Genomic DNA, 21911 nt, shown 5'->3' on the forward strand with positions numbered 1-21911 from the left:
CTGGATAATCTGTTCTGCATACAGGTTGAAAAGGTATGGAGATAGGATTTGAATAGTATCTTAATTTCCTGGCTACTGGTGCCAGGAGTGTTGACCGTGGAGCCAAGCAAACTAAAGCTGTGAACAGTCTCAATCTCTTCACCATCCATCCTGATGCTCCCAATTGGTCTAGTGGTGAGAATCTTTGTGTTCTTGATATTGAGCAGTAATTATATAAAAAAGGAAAAAACATTGTTTTAAATACAGGATGCCGCGGACTAGGAGAAAGTTCCGATGATTCATCTGGGTAGCTGGTTGGCCGACATTTAACGACATAGTTTTCTCTTCTCATGGAAACCTGCGCCTGTGTCTGCAGAGGGAACTTTTTTTTTTTTTTTAATACCCGGCAGTGGGCGCACGAAAGTCTGGGATCAAGAAAACGCGTGATAGTTTTGACATGTGAAAAGTTCCGGCTATGCGACCCAAGACAAGGACTCCTTGCTTGCACACGCGCACTACTAACTCTCCCCTCTCATACCAGCCCCTACCCCGAGAGCATGCGCAGTGCGCATACTAACGCCATCGGAGACCTGCGGACACGGGCGTCTGCTTGTTTTCCTCAGTCCAGGGAAGGGACATGCGCATGTACGCATGCCGCGCCCAGTCCAAACGTGTGGCTCTGCACGCTCACGCATGCGCACATGCACACACCGCCCCCTCTTTTACCTCAGCATAAATTCTTTCTTTATGGCACGTACACTTGTCTGGGCAGGTCCTTCGGAGGTTGAGATGCTCACGCCTAGCCTTTGCTGGTCACCGTGATTCAGCAGTCCCAGTCAGCGAGCTGCTTTAGAACTCTCTGGCATGGATTCGCCCCTTGCGGAACTCTTTCAAATCGGGCCCTGGACTGCTGACCTCTAGATCCTTCCTTATCCTTATCCAGTGGCTTGGATTAAGGCCTGGTTTACTTAAATGCTTGTTCTGGACCTTCAATTGTGTTTTGCAGACAAGGTTTTTGTGATAAGGGTGGTAAAAACAGCTTAATTTTTTTTAAAAATGTACCGATATTTTCCAAGCTGTGATCCTACAGTGTTCTCAAGATAGGAGGTGCCAGCCTCAGACTCCAGTGACCCTATATGCTTACTCCCCTACCCTGCCTTTCATGGGTGCAGGAGAGTTTAACACACACACATCCTTGAATCCCAGTGCATAGGGATTAATGTTGGCTAGGTTTTCTTATCCTCCATTTTGCTTCTACTTGAGGTGTAATTTTTGGCTGTTTCCACTTGTAAAATTGTGCTCTGTTAGTATTAATATCAGAGAGGTTTAATTTACTTTAAAACAGCTAAGAGTTCTGGTGGCTTAGTTTGCAACAGTTGAGCTACCAACCAAAAGGTCAGCCGTTGGAATCCACCAGCTGCTCCCTCCCTGCTCTCTCCCACTTCACCTCCTTAAGAGATTTATAGCCTAGAAAACCCAGTGGAATTTTGGAACAGCCTCCAGAGTAATAAATACGAGAGACTTGCCTCTCAATTATCCTCACCTTCTTCTTGAGGCTGATGAGCCAAGAAATGCTAGCGTTGGGCAGTTCATGCTTTATTTAGTAATAGACTGGCCCTTTTCAGACTTCTTAACCTCTCTCTTAAATGAGAAAGGCAGCAAAATATCTGTCATCAGGCTTCAGTGAAAGTTAAGTGAGAGATTTACTGTGGATATCTGTACAGACAACTAACCTTTGTCATTTGTTATCTGGTAGTGTAACTTGCTAACCAAAAGGGCAGGAGTTCAAATCCATAATCTGCTCTGAGGGAGAAATATAGACAGTCACCTTTAAAAATTTAGTTCCAGCTCTTCCTAGGCCGGTGCTCAGCACGAACAAGGCCATGTTCAGTTCAAGAGCGAAGATTGTGAAGCCGAATGGCGAAAAGCCGGACGAATTCGAGTCTGGCATCTCTCAGGCTCTGCTTGAACTGGAGATGAACTCAGACCTAAAGGCTCAATTAAGGGAGCTGAATATAACAGCAGCTAAGGAAATTGAAGTTGGTGGTGGTCGGAAAGCTATTATAATCTTTGTTCCTGTTCCTCAACTGAAATCTTTCCAGAAAATCCAAGTCCGCTTAGTACGTGAACTGGAGAAAAAGTTCAGTGGAAAGCACGGTGTCTTTATTGCTCAGAGGAGAATTCTGCCTAAACCAACTCGCAAAAGCCGCACAAAAAATAAACAAAAGCGCCCCAGGAGCCGTACCCTGACAGCTGTGCATGATGCAATCCTTGAAGACTTGGTCTTTCCCAGTGAAATTGTGGGCAAGAGAATCCGTGTAAAACTGGATGGCAGCCGGTTTATAAAGGTCCATTTGGACAAAGCACAGCAGAATAACGTAGAACATAAGGTTGAAACATGTCGGGAAAAGGAGGGACAATCTCCTCCTGTACCAGTCAGATCTGATTTGACGGTACACTCACGCAAAAATAAAAAAAAATTTAAAAAAAGAGGTTTAACAAAGAAAAAAAAAATAAGGTTGAAACATTCTCTGGTGTGAATAAGAAGCTCACAGGAAAGGATGTTAATTTTGAATTCCCAGAGTTTCAGTTATAAACAAAATTATTAAATAAAGGTATTGTTCAGAGAAGAAAAAAAAATTTAGTTCCAGAAACTCAATGGAGGGTTGATCACCATGAGTTAGCAGGTAACTTGTTCTAGTTTTTATCTTTCCTTAGTTACTGAGTTCTATGCCCTTCAGACAGAAAACTAATTTTCTGGTGCTGAAGATTATCCATGTGGAACAGCACATCAACACAGAACTGTCAGAGCTGTGCAGGCTGGGTTTACAAGGGGTTGTGGTACTAGGCATATTGTAGCTAATGTTCAGTGGATCTTGGCTGAATGCAGGGAGTTTCATTGACTGTGTGGACCACAACAAACTGTGGCTAACTCCTAGAAGAATGGGAATGCCAGAACACATAATCAAGGCTTATGCAAAACCTATACTTGGAAAAGGAGGCAGTTGTCAGTACAGAGCAAGGGAACACTGCATGTTTCAATATTGGGAAGAGTGTATGCCAAGGATGTGCCCCAGCTCCATACCTTTTCAATCTATATTCAGAACAGATTATCTGGGAAGCTGGGCTCTATGAGGAGAAACGTGGCTTCAGGATTGGAGGAGGACTTACCAACAATCTGTGTTATGTAGATGACACAACCCTACTTGCTGAAACTGAGGAGGACCTGAAGCGCTTACTTCAGAGGGTCAAGGACCACAGCCTTCAATATGGACTGAAGCTCAATATCAAGAAAACAAGATTCTCACCACTGTGCCAGTTGGCAGCATCGTGACGAATGGTGAAGAGATTAAGATTGTAAAGGGCTTTCGTTTGCTTGGCTCCACAATCAACATTATTGACATCAGCAGCCAGGAAATTGTGTTGGGGAAGTCAGCTGTCAGAGACCTCTCCAAAGTTCTAAACAACTATATCAGTATGGAGACTAAGGTGCACTTGATCCAGGCCACGGTCTTTACAATCACTTGCTATGCCTCAGAGAGCTGGACAATGACTAGGAATGATAGAAGGAGAATTGATGTCTTTGAGCTGTGATGTTGGAGAAGAGTATTGAATATGCCATGAACTGCTAGGAGAACAAACAGGTTTGTCCTGGAGAAGGTGAAGCCAGACTGCTCCTTTGAGGCAAGGATTCTGAAGCTTTGTATGACATACTTTGACATGTTGCAAAGAGGGACCAGTCCTTGGAGAGGGACATCATGCTTGGGAAGGTGGAGGGACAGTACAGGAGAAGATTCAGTGACTGAGGTAATGGGGGTAGGTGTGTCAGAGACAATAAAGTTGGCACAGGATAGAGCAGGTTTTAGGGCTGTTGTACATAGGGTTGCTTTAAGTCACAGGCGACTTGATGGCACATAACAACAAGAAGAATAGTCAAGTAACTTTGGAATTTCTAAGTGGAATGTTGATGTGAAAATATTCTAGGGGCCTGGAAAATTGAAAGTCATTGAATATTCCAGAATCTATAATAGTTGAACCTGTTAGGAATCATAGAAGCCAAACAGTTTCAGGTCCACATATCAAACAAGAAGATGACATTTTCAAAAAGGCAGTGCTCCCCTTCTCTCTTCCTGCTGCTTCTTCAATAACCCAAGGATTTTTTTCTGTAGACATTGAGTGGATAGGATAGTTGTTTTGTTGTTGTTATGTGCTATCTAGTAAAATATGACCCATAGAACCCTATGAACCCTATTCTATCCTGTGCCATCCTCAGGCTCCTAACACACTAGAGCCCATTGCGGCAGTCACTGTGTCAATTAACATTATTGAGGGTTGTCTTCTTCACCAACCCTCAACCTTTCCAAGCATGATGTCCTTCTCCTTTCCTAGCATCATGCCCCAAGTATGTGAGAGGATACTTTGCCTCCAAGGATCACTCTGGCTACACTTTCTTCAAGACATATTTGTTTGTTCTTTTGACAGTCTAAAATAACAGGATAGGATAGAGTATGTGAGAAAACACTGTGGCAGTGGGCAGGTGCACAGTCACTTGAAGCTTAAGTGATAGAAGCTCAACTCAAAACAGTAAGACTGTTAGGAACACTAAAAGGAATTGACATGAATGGTGTGGCACAAGTTACAGCCCTGATCCCATGTAAGTTCCCTGGGGTATGGCCTGCAACTTTTCTGTAAAATTTCTTTAAAATCATAATTTTTAAAAAAATATTAAAAGGAGAGAGAAGTAAGCAGAAGAGAAAGCAGAGTACTACCAAGAAACAAAAGGGAAATGGAGGTGAGGGAGTAGGGCATATTCTTTTGACCCAGAGTCCCCGAGCTGAAAACCAACTAGTCCCAGGCAAAGACGAAATATATAGAAATATCCAAGGAACATTAGTCCAATGGATGTTGAAAGGAGACCAGGACTGAAAGGTCTCGAATCGAAGCCAAGAACCACGCCAAGGTAGAGGTAGAATTCTCAAAGTTTATTGTGTGCAGAGCTACTCAGCAAGGGGAGTAGCACTGAGAGTTGGGCTTAGGGGATTTATAGAGGTTTTAAGTAAGTGTGTTTTAGTTGGTTGTGAGATGAGTTGACGTTGCAGTAGTTCATTGGTGCGTAAAGTTTCTGGTCTTGAGAAAAGATCCTAATATGGGGTTTTCTGAGTTCTGTTTTTGGAAAATATCCTGATATAATATTTTCTGAGTTCTGGTTTCAGAAAAATGTCCTGACACAGGGGTTTCTGAGTTGAGTTTCAACCTCCATTTATATTTTTAGCCTAACAAAGACCTTCTGTTGGGGCTGAGAGATAAAGCCTTCACCTAGAGCAGGTGCCCTGAATTTAGACATCTAGCCTCCTAAAGCTATAAGAGAATGTGTTAGTTTGTGAAAGTCATCCTTTTGTGGTATGTTAGTAACACTAGATAGCTAAGAATCTTTGGTTCATAGATGAGCAGAGGCATGCTGGTCCCTGAAACATAGTCCCTGACATCTCTCCAGTAGTCCTTCTCTCCATTGTTGTCCTTGATAGTTTGGACTGAATCTCAATTCTGTGTTTTCAGAAAGACATAACATTACAGAGAGTATAATGTTTCTCCTGTTGGTTCCAAGGTTTCAGGAAAGGATCCTTGATGCAAATGGGGCTGAGGAGAAGCCACGAGGTTGAGAAGTAGTAGTTTCAGACAAAGACAAAGTCATCCTCCTTGATCACAGAAAAGTCTGCTAGAATAAAGGGACTCAGCACTATTATTGGGCCAGAGTTATCTGAAGAGGCAGAAGAAAGTGAATGATAGAGTTGGGTCATCCCATTGGCCAAGAGTCTGCTTTGAAACACAAGGATTTTGCATTTAGAGGTGAGAATGGTCATGGAGAATTTCTCAGAAACTCCAATAGAATAGATCACATTCACTGTACTCACAATTGTACTGGAAAATGAACCTCCCCTATATTTGGTAGTTGGCAGTTGACCAGAAATGCTTCTGAATAAAGAAAGGCCACATGAGCAGAGCAGTCCCCCTAGAAAATTTTGGATCCATTCATTTCTCCCTTTTCAGTCCCTCCTTTATCTTCCTTCCTCACTGGTTAGGACCCCCACCCCCCTGTGAGGGTTAATGGTCTGTATCCACTTGGCTAGGCTGTGCTTTTCAGTGTTTTGGCAAACCCCGGCCTGGGTACTCTTCCACATGCTAATAGAAAGGGGTCATCTACCATTATGTAATCTGATATGGTCAGTCAATTGATTGAAAGCAAAGAGAGTTTCCTTGAGGGTGTGGCCTACTTACAGTATATAAATGGAGGTACTGGCAAAGCAAATCAACACAGTGCTTTTGTGAGCTGCCCTCCAGATCTTGGGACACAAGCCTGCAGAAGTCTCCACTTGTTGCCTGACCAGCAGATTTTGGATCCATTAACCCCTGTGGGGTTAGGGGACCCAGTAGTCCCCCATGTTAGCCACAAGTCAAGCCTCCAGGGAGCTCTGGTGACCTAATGCTAAAAAGCTGCACTGCAATCTCAAAGGCACTTGGTTCAAATCTACCATTTGCTCCATGGGAGGACAGGTAATCTCCACCCTTGGGATTTACTGCCTCTGAAAACCCACTGGAGGGTCAACTCTGAGTTGGTTCCCACTTAACACAAGAAACCTCTGTAATCCCATGAGCCAGCGGAGGTCTCCAGCCTGCCACCTGCCACAGATTTGGGATTTGCTAGGGCCACATTTACATAAAGCATTTCCTCACAACTGTATTAGCCATTTCCTCTATAAATTTCACTGGTTTTGCTCCTCTAGAGAACTCAGACTTAGATAGACTTGAAATTGAGAAACTTTATTTAGATAAGACAAGGATGATGCAGGATAGGACAGGGTTCAGCTCTATTTGTTTGTAGGGTTGCTGTGAGTTATATTCTCCTTGACAGCAACTAACAACAACATTCTGGTCAGGGAGAGAAAAACTGATGGCTGCATGTTGGAGGTAGTAACAACTGCATGATGCTGGGAAAAGAGTCTAGGGTGGTTACAGGCCCAGGATTACAGCAGGACAAGGCATGCTCTTTGAGTAGCTGTCCTCACTGAGGGAACCAGATGATGTAGAAGTTCAATTTAAAACACCTCTTTCTTAGGCCTCTTCTGCCTTTACTTTCTCTCATCTAGGCCCCCATTCAGGCTTATAACCTCAAATGCTGCCAATTCCTCCTCCTCCTGAGCCCCAGTCTTGAATCTTTGTGCCCTTACATTCCAGACATAAAATATCTAACCTAGCACCTCCACCTCAATGTCAAATAACTCAATAAAACTCACTACTGTTAACATATTTCAACTAACAGATGCTGCCCTAGATGTGCTAACCAAGTTGTGCCAAGAAATCTGGAGAACAACCACTTGGCCAACTGACTGGAAGAGATCTATATTTGTTCCCATTCCAAAGAAAAGTGATTTCACAGAGTGTAGAAATTAGCGAACAATATCACATGCAAGCAAGATTTTGCTGAGGATTATCCAAAAATGACTGGAACAGCACATCAGCAGAAGTTCAGGCTGGGTTTAGATGGGGCCGTCGTACTAGGGATATTGTAGCTAATGTTAGATGGATCTTGGCGGCTGGGCTCTATGAGGAGAAATGTGGCATCAGGATTGGAGAAAAAATCATCAACAATCTGTGTTATGCAGATGACACAACCCTGCTTGCTGAAACTGAGGAATACCTGAAGCACTTGCTGTGGAAGGTGAGGGACTACAGTCTTCAGCATGGATTGAGACACAGTATCAAGAAAACAAAGATTATCACCACTGGGCCGATTGGCAGCATCATAATGGATGGTGAAGAGATTGAGATTGTTCACAGTTTTGGTTTGCTTGGCTCCACAGTCAACACTCTTAGCACCAGCAGCCAGGAAATTAAAAGATGTATTGCGATGGGAAAGTCTGTGGTTAGAGACCTTTCTAAAATGCTGAACTGCAAGGATGTCAGTCTGGAGACTAAGATGCGCCTGATACATGCCATGGTCTTTGCAATCACTTTGCAATCACAGCATCGGAGAGCTGGACAAGGACTAGGGATGATAGAAGGAGAATTGATACCTTTGAGCTGTGATGTTGGATGGAGAAGAGTATTGAATATACCATGGACTGCTAGGAAAACAAACAGGTTTGTCCTGGAGAGGGTGAAGCTAGGCTGCTCCTTGGAGGCAAGGATTCTGAAGCTTCGTATAACTTACTTTGACATGTTGCAAGGAGGGACCAGTTCTTGGAGAGGGATGTCATACTTGGGAGGGTGGAGGGACAGTGCAGGAGAGGAAGACCCTCAATGAGATGGATTGATTCAGTGACTGGGATAATGGGGGTAGGTGTGTCGGAGATGATGAGATTGGCACAGGATAGGGCAGAGTTTAGGGCTGTTGTACATAGGGTTGCTTTGAGTCGCAGGCGACTCGATGGCACATAACAACAACAACTGTTGAGTTGTAACTGACCCTCCAGGAGTTTTCTAAGGTTGTGTCACAAGGGTGAAGATTGTCCATTTTTCTTCCTCCATGTGGTTAATGGATTCAAACCACCTGCCTTTAGGTTGGCAGCACAATTCGTTAACCCCTAGACCACCAGAACTCTTGGATGAGTTTAGAAACAACAGATTCTAAAAACTTAACCATTGTTGTTATGTGCCAGTGAGTTGCTAGTGACCATATGTACAATAGCCTTGAAACCTGCTCTATCCTGTGCCAACCTTATTGTCTCTGACACACCTATCCTTATCAATCCATCTCTGAGGATCTTTCTCACTTGTGCTTGCTCCATCCTTCCAAACATGATGTCCCTCTCCATGGACTAGTTCTTCCTTGCAACACGCCCAAAGTATGTCAGACAAAACCTCAGAATCCTTGCTTCCAAAGATCAGCCTAGTTTCACCCTCTCTAGGACGAACCTGTTTGTTCAATATTCCAGCACTACAGCTGAAAAGCATCAATTTTCCATTATCCCTAGTTATGGTCCAGCTTTGACACATAGCAAGTAATTGTAAAGACCATGACCTGGATCAGGCACACCTTTGTCTCTAGACTGACAACATAGCTCTATTTTCTGTACTCTGGAGAGGTCCCTGACAGCTGACTTTCCCAGTGCAACTCATCTTCTGATTTCCTGGCTGCTGGTATCAAGATTGTTGACTGTGGAGCTGTGCAAACTGAAGCCGTTAATCTCTTCACCAGCAGTCATAACTCTGCCAATCGTCCCAGTGGTGAGAATCTGTTTTCTTGATATTGAGCTTCAATCCATAAATATGCCACCAAATAAGATTGTGCTCTTCTCCCAAAGACTTGTATACTCATCATAATTGGTATCAATTCTGTTTTCCCACGAATACAGATGCGAAGCTTGGCTAGCAGTATTTTTTAACATACCAGGTTGCTAACCCAAAAGGTAGGCAGTTCAATTCCAGCAGATCTGTGGGGAGGAAGCTGAGTGGTCTCTTGTAAAGATTTATAGCCTGGGAGGGTTGCTATGAGTCAATATCAACTAAAGGGCGGTGAATTTGGACTAAACACCTATTTTACTTGGCGGAGTGGCAAGAAGTTGCACTGCAATACCGAAGGCCACCAGCGGCTCTGCAAGAGGATGGGCAATCTCTTCTCCTGCGATTAACTAACTGCCTCTGAAAACGCGCTGAAGGGTCAGCTATGGGTTGGTTCCGACTCTACGGTCCACAATAACCAACCAACACGACGTATACATACATAGAACTCTGATGACTTAATAGTAAAGAGTTGTGCTACAAACGCAAAGGCAGTTTGTTCAAATCCACCAGATGTTCTGAAGGAACAAAGATGGGCAACCTCTTCCTTCTGTGATTTGCAGCCTCTGAAAACGCGCTGGACGATCAGTTGGTTGGCCTCCACAACACACAGCATATGTATGCATATTGCCCCCGGAACACCACCTGTAACACATAAAGTCTCATCCTGTGCAATGAACGAAGCAGGCCGGAGCATGAGAACTAAGTCTGTCCCTCTTAACCACGCTCAGGGAGAGGTTGATGGAGTGGTAATGCAAGTTAGTTACCACCCTGTTGGACCTTAAAGCAGCAACCTAATCCGAGAGCAAATGAACGCTTCGGGAAAGGTCCGCAAGCAGCCACGTGTGGGCGGGGCGGAGCCGGGCGCCTGCGCCATAAAGGACGCTGCGCCCGCGGCCGCGTGCACTGTACCGCCCTCCGCGCCCACCTCCGCCTCCCGGCACGTCTCAGTCCGTGCACTCAGCCTCTTCTGCCATGGCCGCGCTTACTCGTAATCCGCAGTTCCAGAAGCTGCAGCAGTGGCACCACGAGCACGGCTCCGAGCTCAGCCTGCGCCACCTCTTCGACTCGGACAAGGAGCGCTTCAACCGCTTCAGGTGCGTGCGGGGGCCCCGGCGAGCAGGACGGCAAGTTAGAGGCGGCGACGGGGCCCGAGACTCTGGGACCTGAGCGCGCCGAAGCGCATGGGTGGGCTCGAGTCTTGCGGCGACTGCAGCGCCGGACCCCGACGAACCTGTGCTGATTCAGGTCCAGGCCGCACTTAGTCCTTGAAATCTCCTTGAAGCAGGTTCTGGGGGCTGTGGGCTCGTGGATGCTGCTTAGTCATGAGAAGGAGCTGGGTCACTCCGCAGGTCCCCTCTACATACGTGGACAACTGCTCTTACCCTTCGTTGTGATAGGGTTACCATCCAAGAGGCTGAGTCCAGCAACCTAGGAAGTAGCGGCAAATAGGAAGGACTGTTGGAGGAAGTCTTAGATAGGAAGGGGTTTGATGTGCTCCGATCACCATCAAGGGAAGCGGGAAGCAGAGGACTTGTAGCTCCAGCCTGGAAGACGCCAGTGGCCAGCCAGTTTGTCTTCTGGGTCGTGCCTAAGCGAGGGAGTCTTGGGAGGGTGTGGTCACTCTCAGGGGAGACTGTACCCGACTCTGTCTACCCATCCCCCATCGTCTCCTTTCCAGATTTAGTGAGGAGCGATTCCCCACTAAAGTGCTGTGAAGGGTGGGTTTTTAATTTACTGTGCGGCTGTTATGAGTCAGTCTGAAGGCTAGACAGGTGACAGATACCACCACTCTCCCAGACCCCTGAGGTCCTCCATGGGGTGTGGCTAGTAGATATGTTTCTTCTAGTGGCAGCTCCTACCGCTCCTCTGCTTAACATCCAGGGTGGGAGTCCTGCCCCCTGGCCCTGGCGTGTGGGTAGCAGCTTTACCTCCTGCCTTCTCTCTTCAGCTTGACGCTCAACACCAACCATGGACAGATTCTACTGGATTACTCCAAGAACCTGGTGACAGAGGAAGTGATGCGGATGCTGGTGGACCTGGTAAGGCACTTCTTCTGGATCTTGACTATTGTTGTGTGCTGTAGTCAGAACCAAACTATAGCTGACCATATAGCTTCAGGGAGTTTAGTCAATCTTGGGAAGAGGTTTCCCATCTTATCTTTCTCTCCAGGAACTGGTGATTTCAAACCATGTGCCTTTGGGATTGCAGCCCAGCTTCTTACTATTAGGCAACCAGAGCTCCCTGGAAGCTTGACTAGTGACTAATATAGTGGGCTTTGGGTTCCCAGCTCAAGTTCTGAGCAGCATCTAAGTAGACCCCCATGTCTGCTGTCTAACCAGACCCTCCCTGGGCAGTAGGAGAAGGAGCCAGGATGCAGCCTTCTCTCAGCTTCATTTGGGACAGCATCAAGCACTGTGCAGGGGAGAAGGGACTTGTGGTGGCTTGTGGCTTGGACCAGACCCCTGTGTCTTTTTCTTGCCAGGCCAAGTCCAGGGGTGTGGAGGCCGCCCGGGAACACATGTTCAATGGAGAGAAGATCAACTTCACTGAGGTGAGCAGGCTGTGGACACTGGCTTTTAACACCCACTGGGACCTCTTCCTTCCCTTTAGAGATTTGACTGTTTAGCTGCACTACCTTGTGGCTTCTCTCTTCTCTTAAGCAATATTTTTGCTCAATATGACACTGGAAGGAAAGCCTGTTTCTTCAGGCTGGTTGCAAAGTCTTGCAGTGTATCTTCCCTAAAATTGGCTGTTGGTTCTGGTGAGCTGCTTGCTCCTGGGAGGAGCGTATCTCAGACACTTTGCTCGAGAATTTGGCTCTGATGCTTCCTTACTGGAAGTTGTAATAGTGAAAAGAATATATCAACACCCCACTCTCCTACATTCTGAGACTCAGTGGTAAGGTCAGATGCTGGGCACCGGGATCATTGACCTGCTCTGGAAGCCCTAGAGGTGTAATGGCCACTGAACATGCAGAGTCTTCATCCTCACAAGAGTGATGCTTTTATCTCCTTTAACATGTAAGGAATCTGAAGTTACATAATGTCATTTATTCAGGGTGCCGTGTGTAGAGCTGAAATACAAATGCCTCCTGACTTGCACTGCTGGGTTCTGTTGAGAAGATGGCTATACTCGGGAAGAACTTTTCCTGAGGAGGTTCTCCTTCCTATAGGATGTAGGGCTGGGACGCCTTAGTGAACCTCACTACTGAGTGAGTTTGGTCCCTGGAGCAAACCCAGGAGGTTTTTCTCCTGCTTCCTTCAAGCACCTCCTCTGCTGGCCTCAACTTCAAGGGATTACTCCGTTCATGTGACCAGGCCAACTCTTTGGCACATATCACCTTTCCTGGACTTGCCATCTGGACAGGTTTCTGCCAGTTGGAGATGATGTTGAGGGCAGCTTGATTTGCTTTCATTGTTCTCCATCTTTAAGGCCAGGGGGACTTTTTACAAAGTGCCTGCAAGCCCCATGTACTCTTGGTGGGGAAATGTGGTGCAAATAGTTATGTACTGGACTGCTAGCTGGGAAGCTTCATGGTGTGATCCCATCTCTAAAGGTAGGCTCAACAATCTGTTCTGAAAGGTCCCAGCCTTTAAAATGCCAGGGAACAGTTCTCCTCTGCACATCCAAAGTCACTACAAATCAGGATGGGCTCAGTGAAGTGTAACAGCAACAAAGTTGATGGAAAATATTTGGTTTTCTTGCCTGTGACTTGTGCTGTTACCACTTTCTACCTTTGCTCTGTCACTTTATTTATTCCTTGAGCACCTGCAGATCCCTCTGCATATCCTTACCATATTTCTGCTCTCTCTCCATCCCCTTCCTCCCAACTTATCTGTAGCATATAAGAGGATTGCACATACCTGATATTTCTCGGGACCCTGAGTCACTTCTTGAGTTCACAGTACTTTGTTAGTCTGGAACTACAGTACTAAGAGACTACAGGGCCTGAATAGAGGCCATAGCCAGCCTCAGGGCTACAGTGCACTGTGCCCAGCTGGGAAAGTGGCCCAAGAGTGGAGGTCCTCACTCTGATTCTCTTCCCCAGGACCGAGCTGTGCTGCACGTGGCCCTACGGAACCGGTCAAATATTCCCATTGTGGTGGACACCAAGGATGTGATGCCCGAGGTCAACAGGGTGCTTGACAAGATGAAGTCTTTCTGCCAGGTAAGTGGCTGCTGAGTTGGACTTGCCCTGGGCCATATGTGCATGGATTTGGGGATCTGGGAGGCCCTGTGAGCTTCCACTTTTCTTGCAGCCTGAAGCTGGGGTGGTCTGTGTGATTACTGCCACTGGGCCATGTTATTCCTGTGCTGTTGTGCTGGACCTCACTCCAAGGTTCCTTCTCTGAGGGAAGCCAGGATGATCCCAGCAAGGCAGTCTTTTCAGTTTAGACACCCAGGGGCTCATGGGGAGAAATCAGCCTGAATGCAAATTGAAGGCCCATAGGGCATAGCAGAGAGGGTGACTTTCTTCAAAATAACCTCTTTAGTTGTATGTACTTACTGCACATAGTGTAGTAGCAGATAAATATTGTATAAAGGTTCTTGTCCCCACCCTAGTTAACCTCCTAGAAGCAGCCTTTGATACATTTCTGGTGAAAGCTTTCCAACAACTTCCTGTGCTTTTGCTAGCATATTTATATACACAAACATACACATTCATCTGTTGACCTTCTTTCTAACTGTTACTGTACAGCATAATTCTGCATGTCAGTGTGTGAAAGACATCTCTGTGTTAGCATTAGTGTGTGTAACTGCTGCCTCCTTGTCCTGTGGGAGGAGGAGTTGCCTCTGATATCAGCTAGATTGTCCCACTCCAGCCACTGCTGCCTCAAGGTGTATCATCAGTTTTGCAGGGGTCAGCCAGATGTCTTCAAGCCTGGAGTTCAAGGGCAGTGCCTGCATAGGTCTGAGTAGAGTGAATGAGTGAGTGAGTGTGTGTATGTGTGAGAGAGGGAGAAGGCATGCTCTGGGATAGATCACCTGGGCTCTGGCCAGCCGTTATCATTCACTGCTCATTCCAGAGAGCAGTAGCCCTGTGTGTGACGGGTCAAAGTCTGGCTGTTTTGGCCCAGAGCCATTTTTCACCCTGGAGATGATGAAGCAACAAGATGGGCTTGACATGGATCTTCCTGGCCTGATAGCCATGTGGATGAGACTTCCCAATGCTGGAAAGCCTTGGGATCCTAAAGAGAGTCTGGATTTTAGGAGGTCCCTTATAGTGAATGGTCTATATGGTGGGCTGTGTGTGTTGGTTGGGAGTAAGGGGCCATTTTCAGCTGTCTCTGGTGAGTGGCAGGGCCATTGAGGGAGCCTGTTACTCTTTTCTGGTCAGTCTCCATTGTGGCACTGGTATCTGGCGTACTATTTCCAGGGAAACTCTTCCTTGAAGCTGGCCATCGAAATACCTGACTCAGCCTTACCGGGTATTTATAGTTCTGCAAACGCTGTTGAATGGCTTTGGTTCCACGATAAGGCACATTCCCTGTGGCAGTGTTCTCAAAAGTTCTCGAGACACGGTTGAAGGTGTTCAGTGTGACCTCATCATAATGGGGGAAAATGAAGACAACCTGAGATCACTTATCAGAGGCGAGCTCACTGGAATCAAGAGTCTCAGCATAAGAAAAAGAAAAAGAGTCTCAGCATGTGTTGAGTGGTCCTGGACAGCCTTAGAAATGAGGGGGCTGTTGACCTCCATCGTGCTGTTCCATGTGCACTCACTACCACCTGGTCAGAACTCCCTCATAGCTGAGCCTCCCACAAGTGTCCAGAGACTAACTCGCATGCCCCTTTATCTCCCGTGGAGCAGCTGTGAATTCAAACTGCCCATCTTTGGGTTGGCAGCGTGATTCCCTATCCACTAGGCCACCAGAGCACCCTTTCTACTGTGAAGTTGAAAAAGTTGGAAACTGTTCCTGTTTTGTAAAGCTTCATGTGAGGAATGTGTGTAGTTACAAAAAAAGATATACCCCTGTCCTCATCCAAGGATGCTGTATGACAAACTGATGATGTGGTAGAGGGGTGGGGAAACATAGAAACTCATTTTATCTCTTTCTATATTGATGAAGATCTTACGCCAGTTACTTCTTTTTAAAAACAAGCACTAAATTTTAATAAAGAGCTCTGGTTGTGTGGCGTCAAAGTACATGACATATTGAGTTACTAACCAGAAGGCCAGCAGTTCGAATCCACCAGTTGCTCCTCTGGAGAAAGATGGAAAGTCTCCTCTTGTAACGATTTATAGCTCAGGAGCCTACTGGATGGTTGTTAGGAGGTATAATTTACTCAGTGGCAGTGGGTAAATGATAATAGTAAAAACATTTACTATATACCGAATCAGGAAATAAAAGGAGTTTCACATACCGTCATCTCTAGAAGAGAAGACAACACTTCACAATGAAAATCAAGCCCTTGTCTGTTTCCATCCCAGATGTCTTTATTTTGCCACCCTTATGCGATGAATTTCGAGGGACTAGGTTCGTGTGGTCCAGGCTCCTTCCCATTGTCTCTGAGAAAGTCTTCCTTTCTGAGTAAGCAGGCAGGTGCTTCAGCTGAACTGCCAAGCCACCTTTTACTTCAGCTTCCTTCTTTTTCCTTAGTCATTTTCCTCCACACGTTTCAGGAAGCTGTGCCTGCTTTTCAAGTGCTTAATCTGCTCAGTCTGCACATGAATTCTCTTGGCTAGAATCTTGCCCTTGACTTATTGGTGACAGTGCTACTAGCATGCTGGGTGACATTGTCAGCTTTTCTGGTTTTGCCCTGGTAACATTTGTGGTCCATTCCTCTTTGAACAGTTCTCATTCCCTCTCTATTCATGATACCACCTTTCTTGTAGAAACAACTCCCATGATTTCAAAAAGCCCCTGAAAACACATAGAGCAAGTGCCTCTCTTTCCCTGTGAGTTGATCATTTTGGTGGATTATTACAAGATTGTGACTCTGACCACTTTTTTTTTAATGAACTATTTTTTAAAGTAGTTTCATGTTTACAGAAAAATTGTAGACTTCCCACTTGTTCCTCTCTCTGCACATAGTTTAACATCTCTTATGTGTGTGGACATTTGTTATAATTGACAGAAAAACAATGATACATTATTATTAATGCTTATTAAGTCTTTAGTTCACATTAGGATTCACTCTTTTTGTGTTGCACAGGTCTGTGGATTTTTGGCAAATACTGGATGTCGTATGCCCATTGTTGCAATCTTTACATGCGATCATTTCACAACTCTAAAAAATGTACTATGTTCTACTTAATCCTTCAATAACTGCTGATTTGTTCACTGTCTCTAATTTTGCCTTTTCTAGAAAGTCATGTACTCTTAACAAAACTTTTTACCATTGAGTTGATTCTGAGACATAGCCACCACGTAGGACAGGGTAGAGCTGCCTCATCATGGTACCACGGCTGTCTTTATGGGAATAGACTGTCACCTTTTCCTCCGTGGAGGCTGGTGGGTTTGAGTCTCTGACCTTTGGGGTAATCGCCAAGTGGTTTAAACCAATGACCCACTGGCACATCTTTGGAACTATACACACTATGTGTAGCTTTTTCAGACTAGCTTTTTTCACTGCTTGTTGTTAGGTGCTATCAAGTCAATTACAACTCACAGTGACCCTGTGAACACCAGATATGAACCTTGTCCTATGTGGGGCCACGACTCAAGCCCATTGTTACAGTTACTGATCCACCTTGTTGAGGGTCCTCTTTTTCACAGACCTGCCACCTTTCCAAGCATGATGCTGTTTTTAATTCTACCTGTTTCTTCATGATTTGGTAACTCATTTCTTTATATTATTACATAACTTTCCATTGTGTGGGTGCATCACAGTTTATTGATTTACCTATTGACAGATAGCTTGGTTGCTGCCAATTTTTAACAGTGACTAAAGCTGATGTGGCATACATTTAATTCTCACAAAAGTGAGGATCTAGGAGAACAGTTGGTAGATTGAATGGTAAGCCTATGTATGTATATCTTCATAAGAAAGTGCCATTGTCTTCCATAGTGACTGTATCATTTTACATTCCTGCCAGTTGATGACTTTTCTTTGGAATAAAAAAAGAGAAGTTGCAGGGTGTCATGGATTGGATTGTGTCTCCCACAACTCATATGTTTGATATCTTAGAACCCTTTACTAGTGGATGGGATCTATCTTGGAATGGCTTGTCTTGGTGAAGTTAATGAGGTAGTTAGTGTAGGTTGTGAATTAAGTCTGTCTATTTTAAGATAGAAGAGATAATAAATAAGCAAGCCAGCAAGCAGAGATGGGGTAAGAGAGATGCCAAGTCATAGGAAGATCACCCAGAAGCGGGAGAGACAAACATCTCCCAATGAAGCCAATAGAGAGGGAAAGCCTTCCATTGCTGTCCAGTCAGAACTGACTCAGCTGATTTCGAAGAGGCATTTTCAGAGGCTGTAAATCACACAGGAGGAAATTGCTCATTTCTTCCTAGGAGCAGCTAGTAGATTCAAACCACTCACTTTTGAGTTGGCAGTGTAATTCCATACCTGCTAGGCCCACTAGAGCTTCCTCGCTGGAATCAGTAACCCATATTTGGACTAAATAGTCAGAAAACAAATTTTTGTTTCTTAAAATCAGTAATTTGTGGTATTTCTGTTATAGTAACACTAGACAACTAAGACACTGGATGGTGTTTGTTTTAGTAAAGGCACATGTACTAGGTTTTTTAATTTCTCCATAACAAATTTTCTCAGTTTAGCAGTATGAAACTGCAGTCAGCATTTCCTGTTGATCAGGAATTGGCCCTGGCTGTGCTCAATCATTCTACCTCAGGGTATCATGAAGTTGTGTTTGAAACATTGGCCATGGTTGTGGTCCTCTGAAAATTTGAGTCCTAGAGGATACACTTCCAATATGGCTACCTAGTAATTAGTGCTGGATTTGTCCAGAGGCTTCAATTCTTACCGCAGACTCACAGTTTTATCCTTTTTGTGAAGTGGTAACTGATTTCCCCAAAATACTAACAAAAGAAAGCAAAACAGAGTCCTTCCAAGTCTTTCATAACAGTTTCAGAAATCACACTTTTGTTTCTATAGTAGCTTATTAACTATTTTTTAAAATAAGTTCTAGCCAAAGTATCTAATTTAGTACCGGAAGTAGATGATCAAAACATCTTAAACATTAACTGCTTCTTGGAAGCAAGGGTTTGGCCAAGTTTTGTCTTACATACTTTGGACATGTTGCTAGGAAAGGCTTCTTTGAAGAGGGACATCATGCTTGGGAAGGTGGAGGGATGATGTGAAAAAAGAAGACCTTTAATGACATGGATTTATAAAATGACAGCTGCAGTGGGCTCAAGTGTGTCAGAGATGAGGACGGCACAAGGTAGGACAGAGTTTATAGGGTCACTGTGAGTCTTACTTAACTCACCACTGTTAACAACAACAATAACAGTTGTAGTCTGCTGTCACACTTTGCCATAGCAGTTAGTTGTGAAATCCTTTCCAAAAAGGAGAGAAGAGAAGTAGCAGGCACACAGGACCACTTCACCATAGCAGTTGTGAAATCTGTCAGGACACAGGTTTCCTTAGGGCTTAAGGTCTAGGGGTAATTCTTGACAGTCCCTGCTTCACTTTAGTAATCTTTTTAATATGAAAGATACTGACTTAGTGGTTTAAGACTTCTTCCTTCCCCCTTCATCAGTTTGGCTTCTCTGTGTTAACCTTTTTCTTGTATTTTTATCTAAATAATAGCCTAGCTATTATTACTATTATTATAGCTCAGCATAATGTCTTTAAGCTCTGTTCATAATGTACCAAGACTTTTTAGTTCTTTTACTTGCTGAGACTCTTCCATTATATGTCACATTTTTTTGCACTGTTTCTACCTTTTCACTGTTTGAACATCAGTGTATATATGCATCTCTGCTTTAAAGTGGAATGGAATTGCTGGATCATATAGTACTTCTTTTTTAGTTTTTTGAAAAACCACTATACTGTTATACACAAAAATAGTATCATTTTATAGACTTAACAGCATTGGATAAGGATTGATATTTTCTTGTATTCCTTTTTTTTTTACTAGTTTATTTACAAGGTTTGAATATATATTTTTTCATACCACATTTTTCCTATTTTCCTTCACACCTCTCCCCATCACATTGTACAGCCATATGATTAAACTGCCCTGCCCGCCCCCCAGCCCATTCTCACCGCTCTGCTTCTACCCTCCCCTTCTTGGAACTTCATACTCATTCTACAGTTATGTTCTTATACAGTGTTTGTCCTGATGGGACTGAGTGAGTTCTCTCAGCATACCTCCCAAGTTAGGAAATGCTTTAATCATTGTTCCTGTGTGCTGAGTAGTATTCCATTGTGTGAATGTACCATAATTTCTCAATCCATTAAATTATGATTGTATATCTGGGCAAACCACCATGTTCTTGTGGTTTTCTCTATATTCTTGCCAGCATTTGTTGTTTTCTGAATTTTTTTTTTAATTCTTAGTCTTTGCCATCTTAATGAGAGTGAATAATCTACATGATTTCATTCCCTTGGGCAGCGAAACTAGCACTATGCCCATCTCATTCAGCACATTAAAATAAAAACTTTAAGGGAGCTCTGGTGGCCTAGTGGCAAGAAGCTGCACTGCAATCCCAGAGGTATGCGGTTCGAGTCCACCAGATGCTCTGCTGCAGAAGGAGGGGCGATCTCCTGTACCAGTCAGACCTGATTTGACGGTACACACACACACTTTAAAAAAATTTAAATAAATAAAATCTTTAAAAGGGAGAAAAAAACCCTTAGGCTACCTAGGGTCTCAAACATTGTTCTCATTGCCTCAGAGCAATCTGTGTATTGTTAGTGGTGGTGGTAGATATCAAATATGACTCATAATGACCCTTTGAGCAATACATCTGAACCCTGTCCTGTCTTGTACCATCCTCATCATCTCTGACACACTTGAGCCCATTGCCACGGTCACTATGTCAGTCTGTCTTGTTAAGAGGCTTTCTTTCTTTTGCTGATCCTCCACTTTTCCAAGCATGATGTCTCTCTCCAAGGAATAGCGTCACCTAACAACATGCCTTACTGATAATCTGAACTTGATTCCGTAATTCTTAGCTGTCAGCACATTTTAAGATTTCTCTCGTAATAGTTCCCAACTTGAGGTATCAAAATTCACAATTGACTTAAAACAGGTATACAAATTTATTAGGTAAAAAACCCCTTTATTAGCTCACATAGTATCTGTGGTTTAGAAATTTGGAAGTGGTTTAACTGGGTAGTTTTGGTTTGTTGGTCTTCTCTGTTATTACAGTCAAGTGGATGAAAATGTAATTTATTTTGCTTTGTAAACTGTCGATCAAAAAGGTTTGTTTTTTTTTAATTAATTTCAATGACCATCTACAGAGATTTTTTTATTTCCATTCATTCATTGTTGCACTTTTCCACAAAGTTTTTTAAAAACAATGAAAGCTGTTGCCCAAGGCTTCAGTTATCTAAAGGTTCCTGACAGATTCACTTTCTAAGATAGCTCATTGACCTGGATGGCAAGTTGGTGCTGCTGTTGAAAGGAAGCCTCTTACTTGCCACTCAGATGTCTTCATAATAGGACTGTTTGAGTGCACTTGCAATGTGGCTACTGGCATCCCATAACTGAGGGATCATAGGCAGCAAGACAGACACTGCAAGGTCTTTTATGACCCAGCCTTTAAAGTCAAACTCATTTTTATCAGAACGGGGTGGGGGGGGCAGTTGAAGATTAACTGGATGGTAATTCTTTCCCTGGCACAGAAAGATTGTTGTTGTTAGGTGCCATCAAATCAAGTATGACCCATGGTGACCCTGTAAACAACACATCTGAATCCTGTCCTATCCCATGCCTTCCTCATTTATCGCTGACATATTAGAGTCCATTGCTGTAGTGAGTATGTCAGTCCATCTGATTGAGGGTCTTCCTCTCTTTCACCAACATTCTACCTTTCCAAGCATGATGTCCCTCTCCAAGAAGTAGCTTTTCCTAACAACATGCCCCAAGTATGAGAGATAAAACTTTGTTATCCCGATTCCAAAGAGCACTCTGGCTGTACTTTGTCTAAAACATATTTCTTGGTTCTTTTGGCACACCATGATATAGTCATTATTCTTCTCTCCAACACCACACACAGCTCAAAGACATTGATTCTTCTTCTCTCATTTTTATTTATTGTCTAGCTCTCAGATTCATAGCAAGTGTTTGAAGAGACCATAGCCTGAATCAGGTGCACCTTAGTCCTCAAACTGACACCATTACTCCTCAATAATTTAGAGAGGTCCCTGATTGCAGACTTTCCCAGGGATATTTCTATCCCTAGCACAAAAAGAAAAATAATAGTAGTTGGCTTTCTGATCACTTCTGCTGAGTTTGCGCTCTTGTTTTGCAAATTCTGAGAGTTACTGTGAGTTGTGGGATGTCTCTTGATTTTGCTAGTGAGGAACTGAAGTCTGACTGGTGATGTATATGACAGAGATCTACTTCTCTGATTTCATGGTCTCTTTTGCCATGAGACCAGAAGAAACTGATGGTATCTGATTATCATTAGTGAACATTTTTTAAAAATTTTATTGTTTTTTTAATTTTGCTTTTCAAAGAGAGGAGCGAACTGGGGTGGGGAAGGGCTGGGCAGGGAGAAAAGTGCA

The 21911-nt window shown here is 44.1% G+C and overlaps 1 protein-coding gene and 1 pseudogene across 2 annotated transcripts in view; both read left to right on the top strand.

The window, feature by feature from the left end:
• Positions 1 to 1862: 1862 nt before the first annotated feature.
• Positions 1863 to 2575, top strand: LOC102855204 (40S ribosomal protein S7-like). The gene is made up of 2 exons (XM_006887846.1): positions 1863 to 2369; positions 2498 to 2575. Exons 1-2 carry the CDS (start codon positions 1863 to 1865, stop codon positions 2573 to 2575), a joined length of 585 nt encoding a protein of 194 aa, XP_006887908.1.
• A 7657-nt stretch (positions 2576 to 10232) lies between these two features.
• The window catches only part of LOC102852220, a 39484-nt pseudogene continuing 27805 nt past the window's right edge, over positions 10233 to 21911 (top strand). Inside the window, exons 1-4 of the transcript XR_438898.1 lie at positions 10233 to 10355; positions 11210 to 11300; positions 11744 to 11812; positions 13310 to 13429. The product of XR_438898.1 is annotated as a glucose-6-phosphate isomerase-like (transcript). The remainder of the gene's footprint in view (positions 10356 to 11209; positions 11301 to 11743; positions 11813 to 13309; positions 13430 to 21911) is intronic.

The sequence above is a fragment of the Elephantulus edwardii genome, unplaced genomic scaffold (genome assembly GCF_000299155.1).
Source record: "Elephantulus edwardii isolate Elephantulus edwardi_28Jun2011 unplaced genomic scaffold, EleEdw1.0 scaffold00062, whole genome shotgun sequence".
Classification (NCBI taxonomy): domain Eukaryota; kingdom Metazoa; phylum Chordata; class Mammalia; order Macroscelidea; family Macroscelididae; genus Elephantulus; species Elephantulus edwardii.

Excerpts from the sequence above, each read along its gene's own strand:
- LOC102855204 (XM_006887846.1), top strand. The coding sequence starts at position 1,863 with ATGTTCAGTTCAAGAGCGAAGATTGTGAAGCCGAATGGCGAAAAGCCG. Across the intron at positions 2,370-2,497 it reads AGAATAACGTAGAACATAAG|GTTGAAACATTCTCTGGTGT; the intron begins GTTGAAACATGT and ends AAAAAAAATAAG.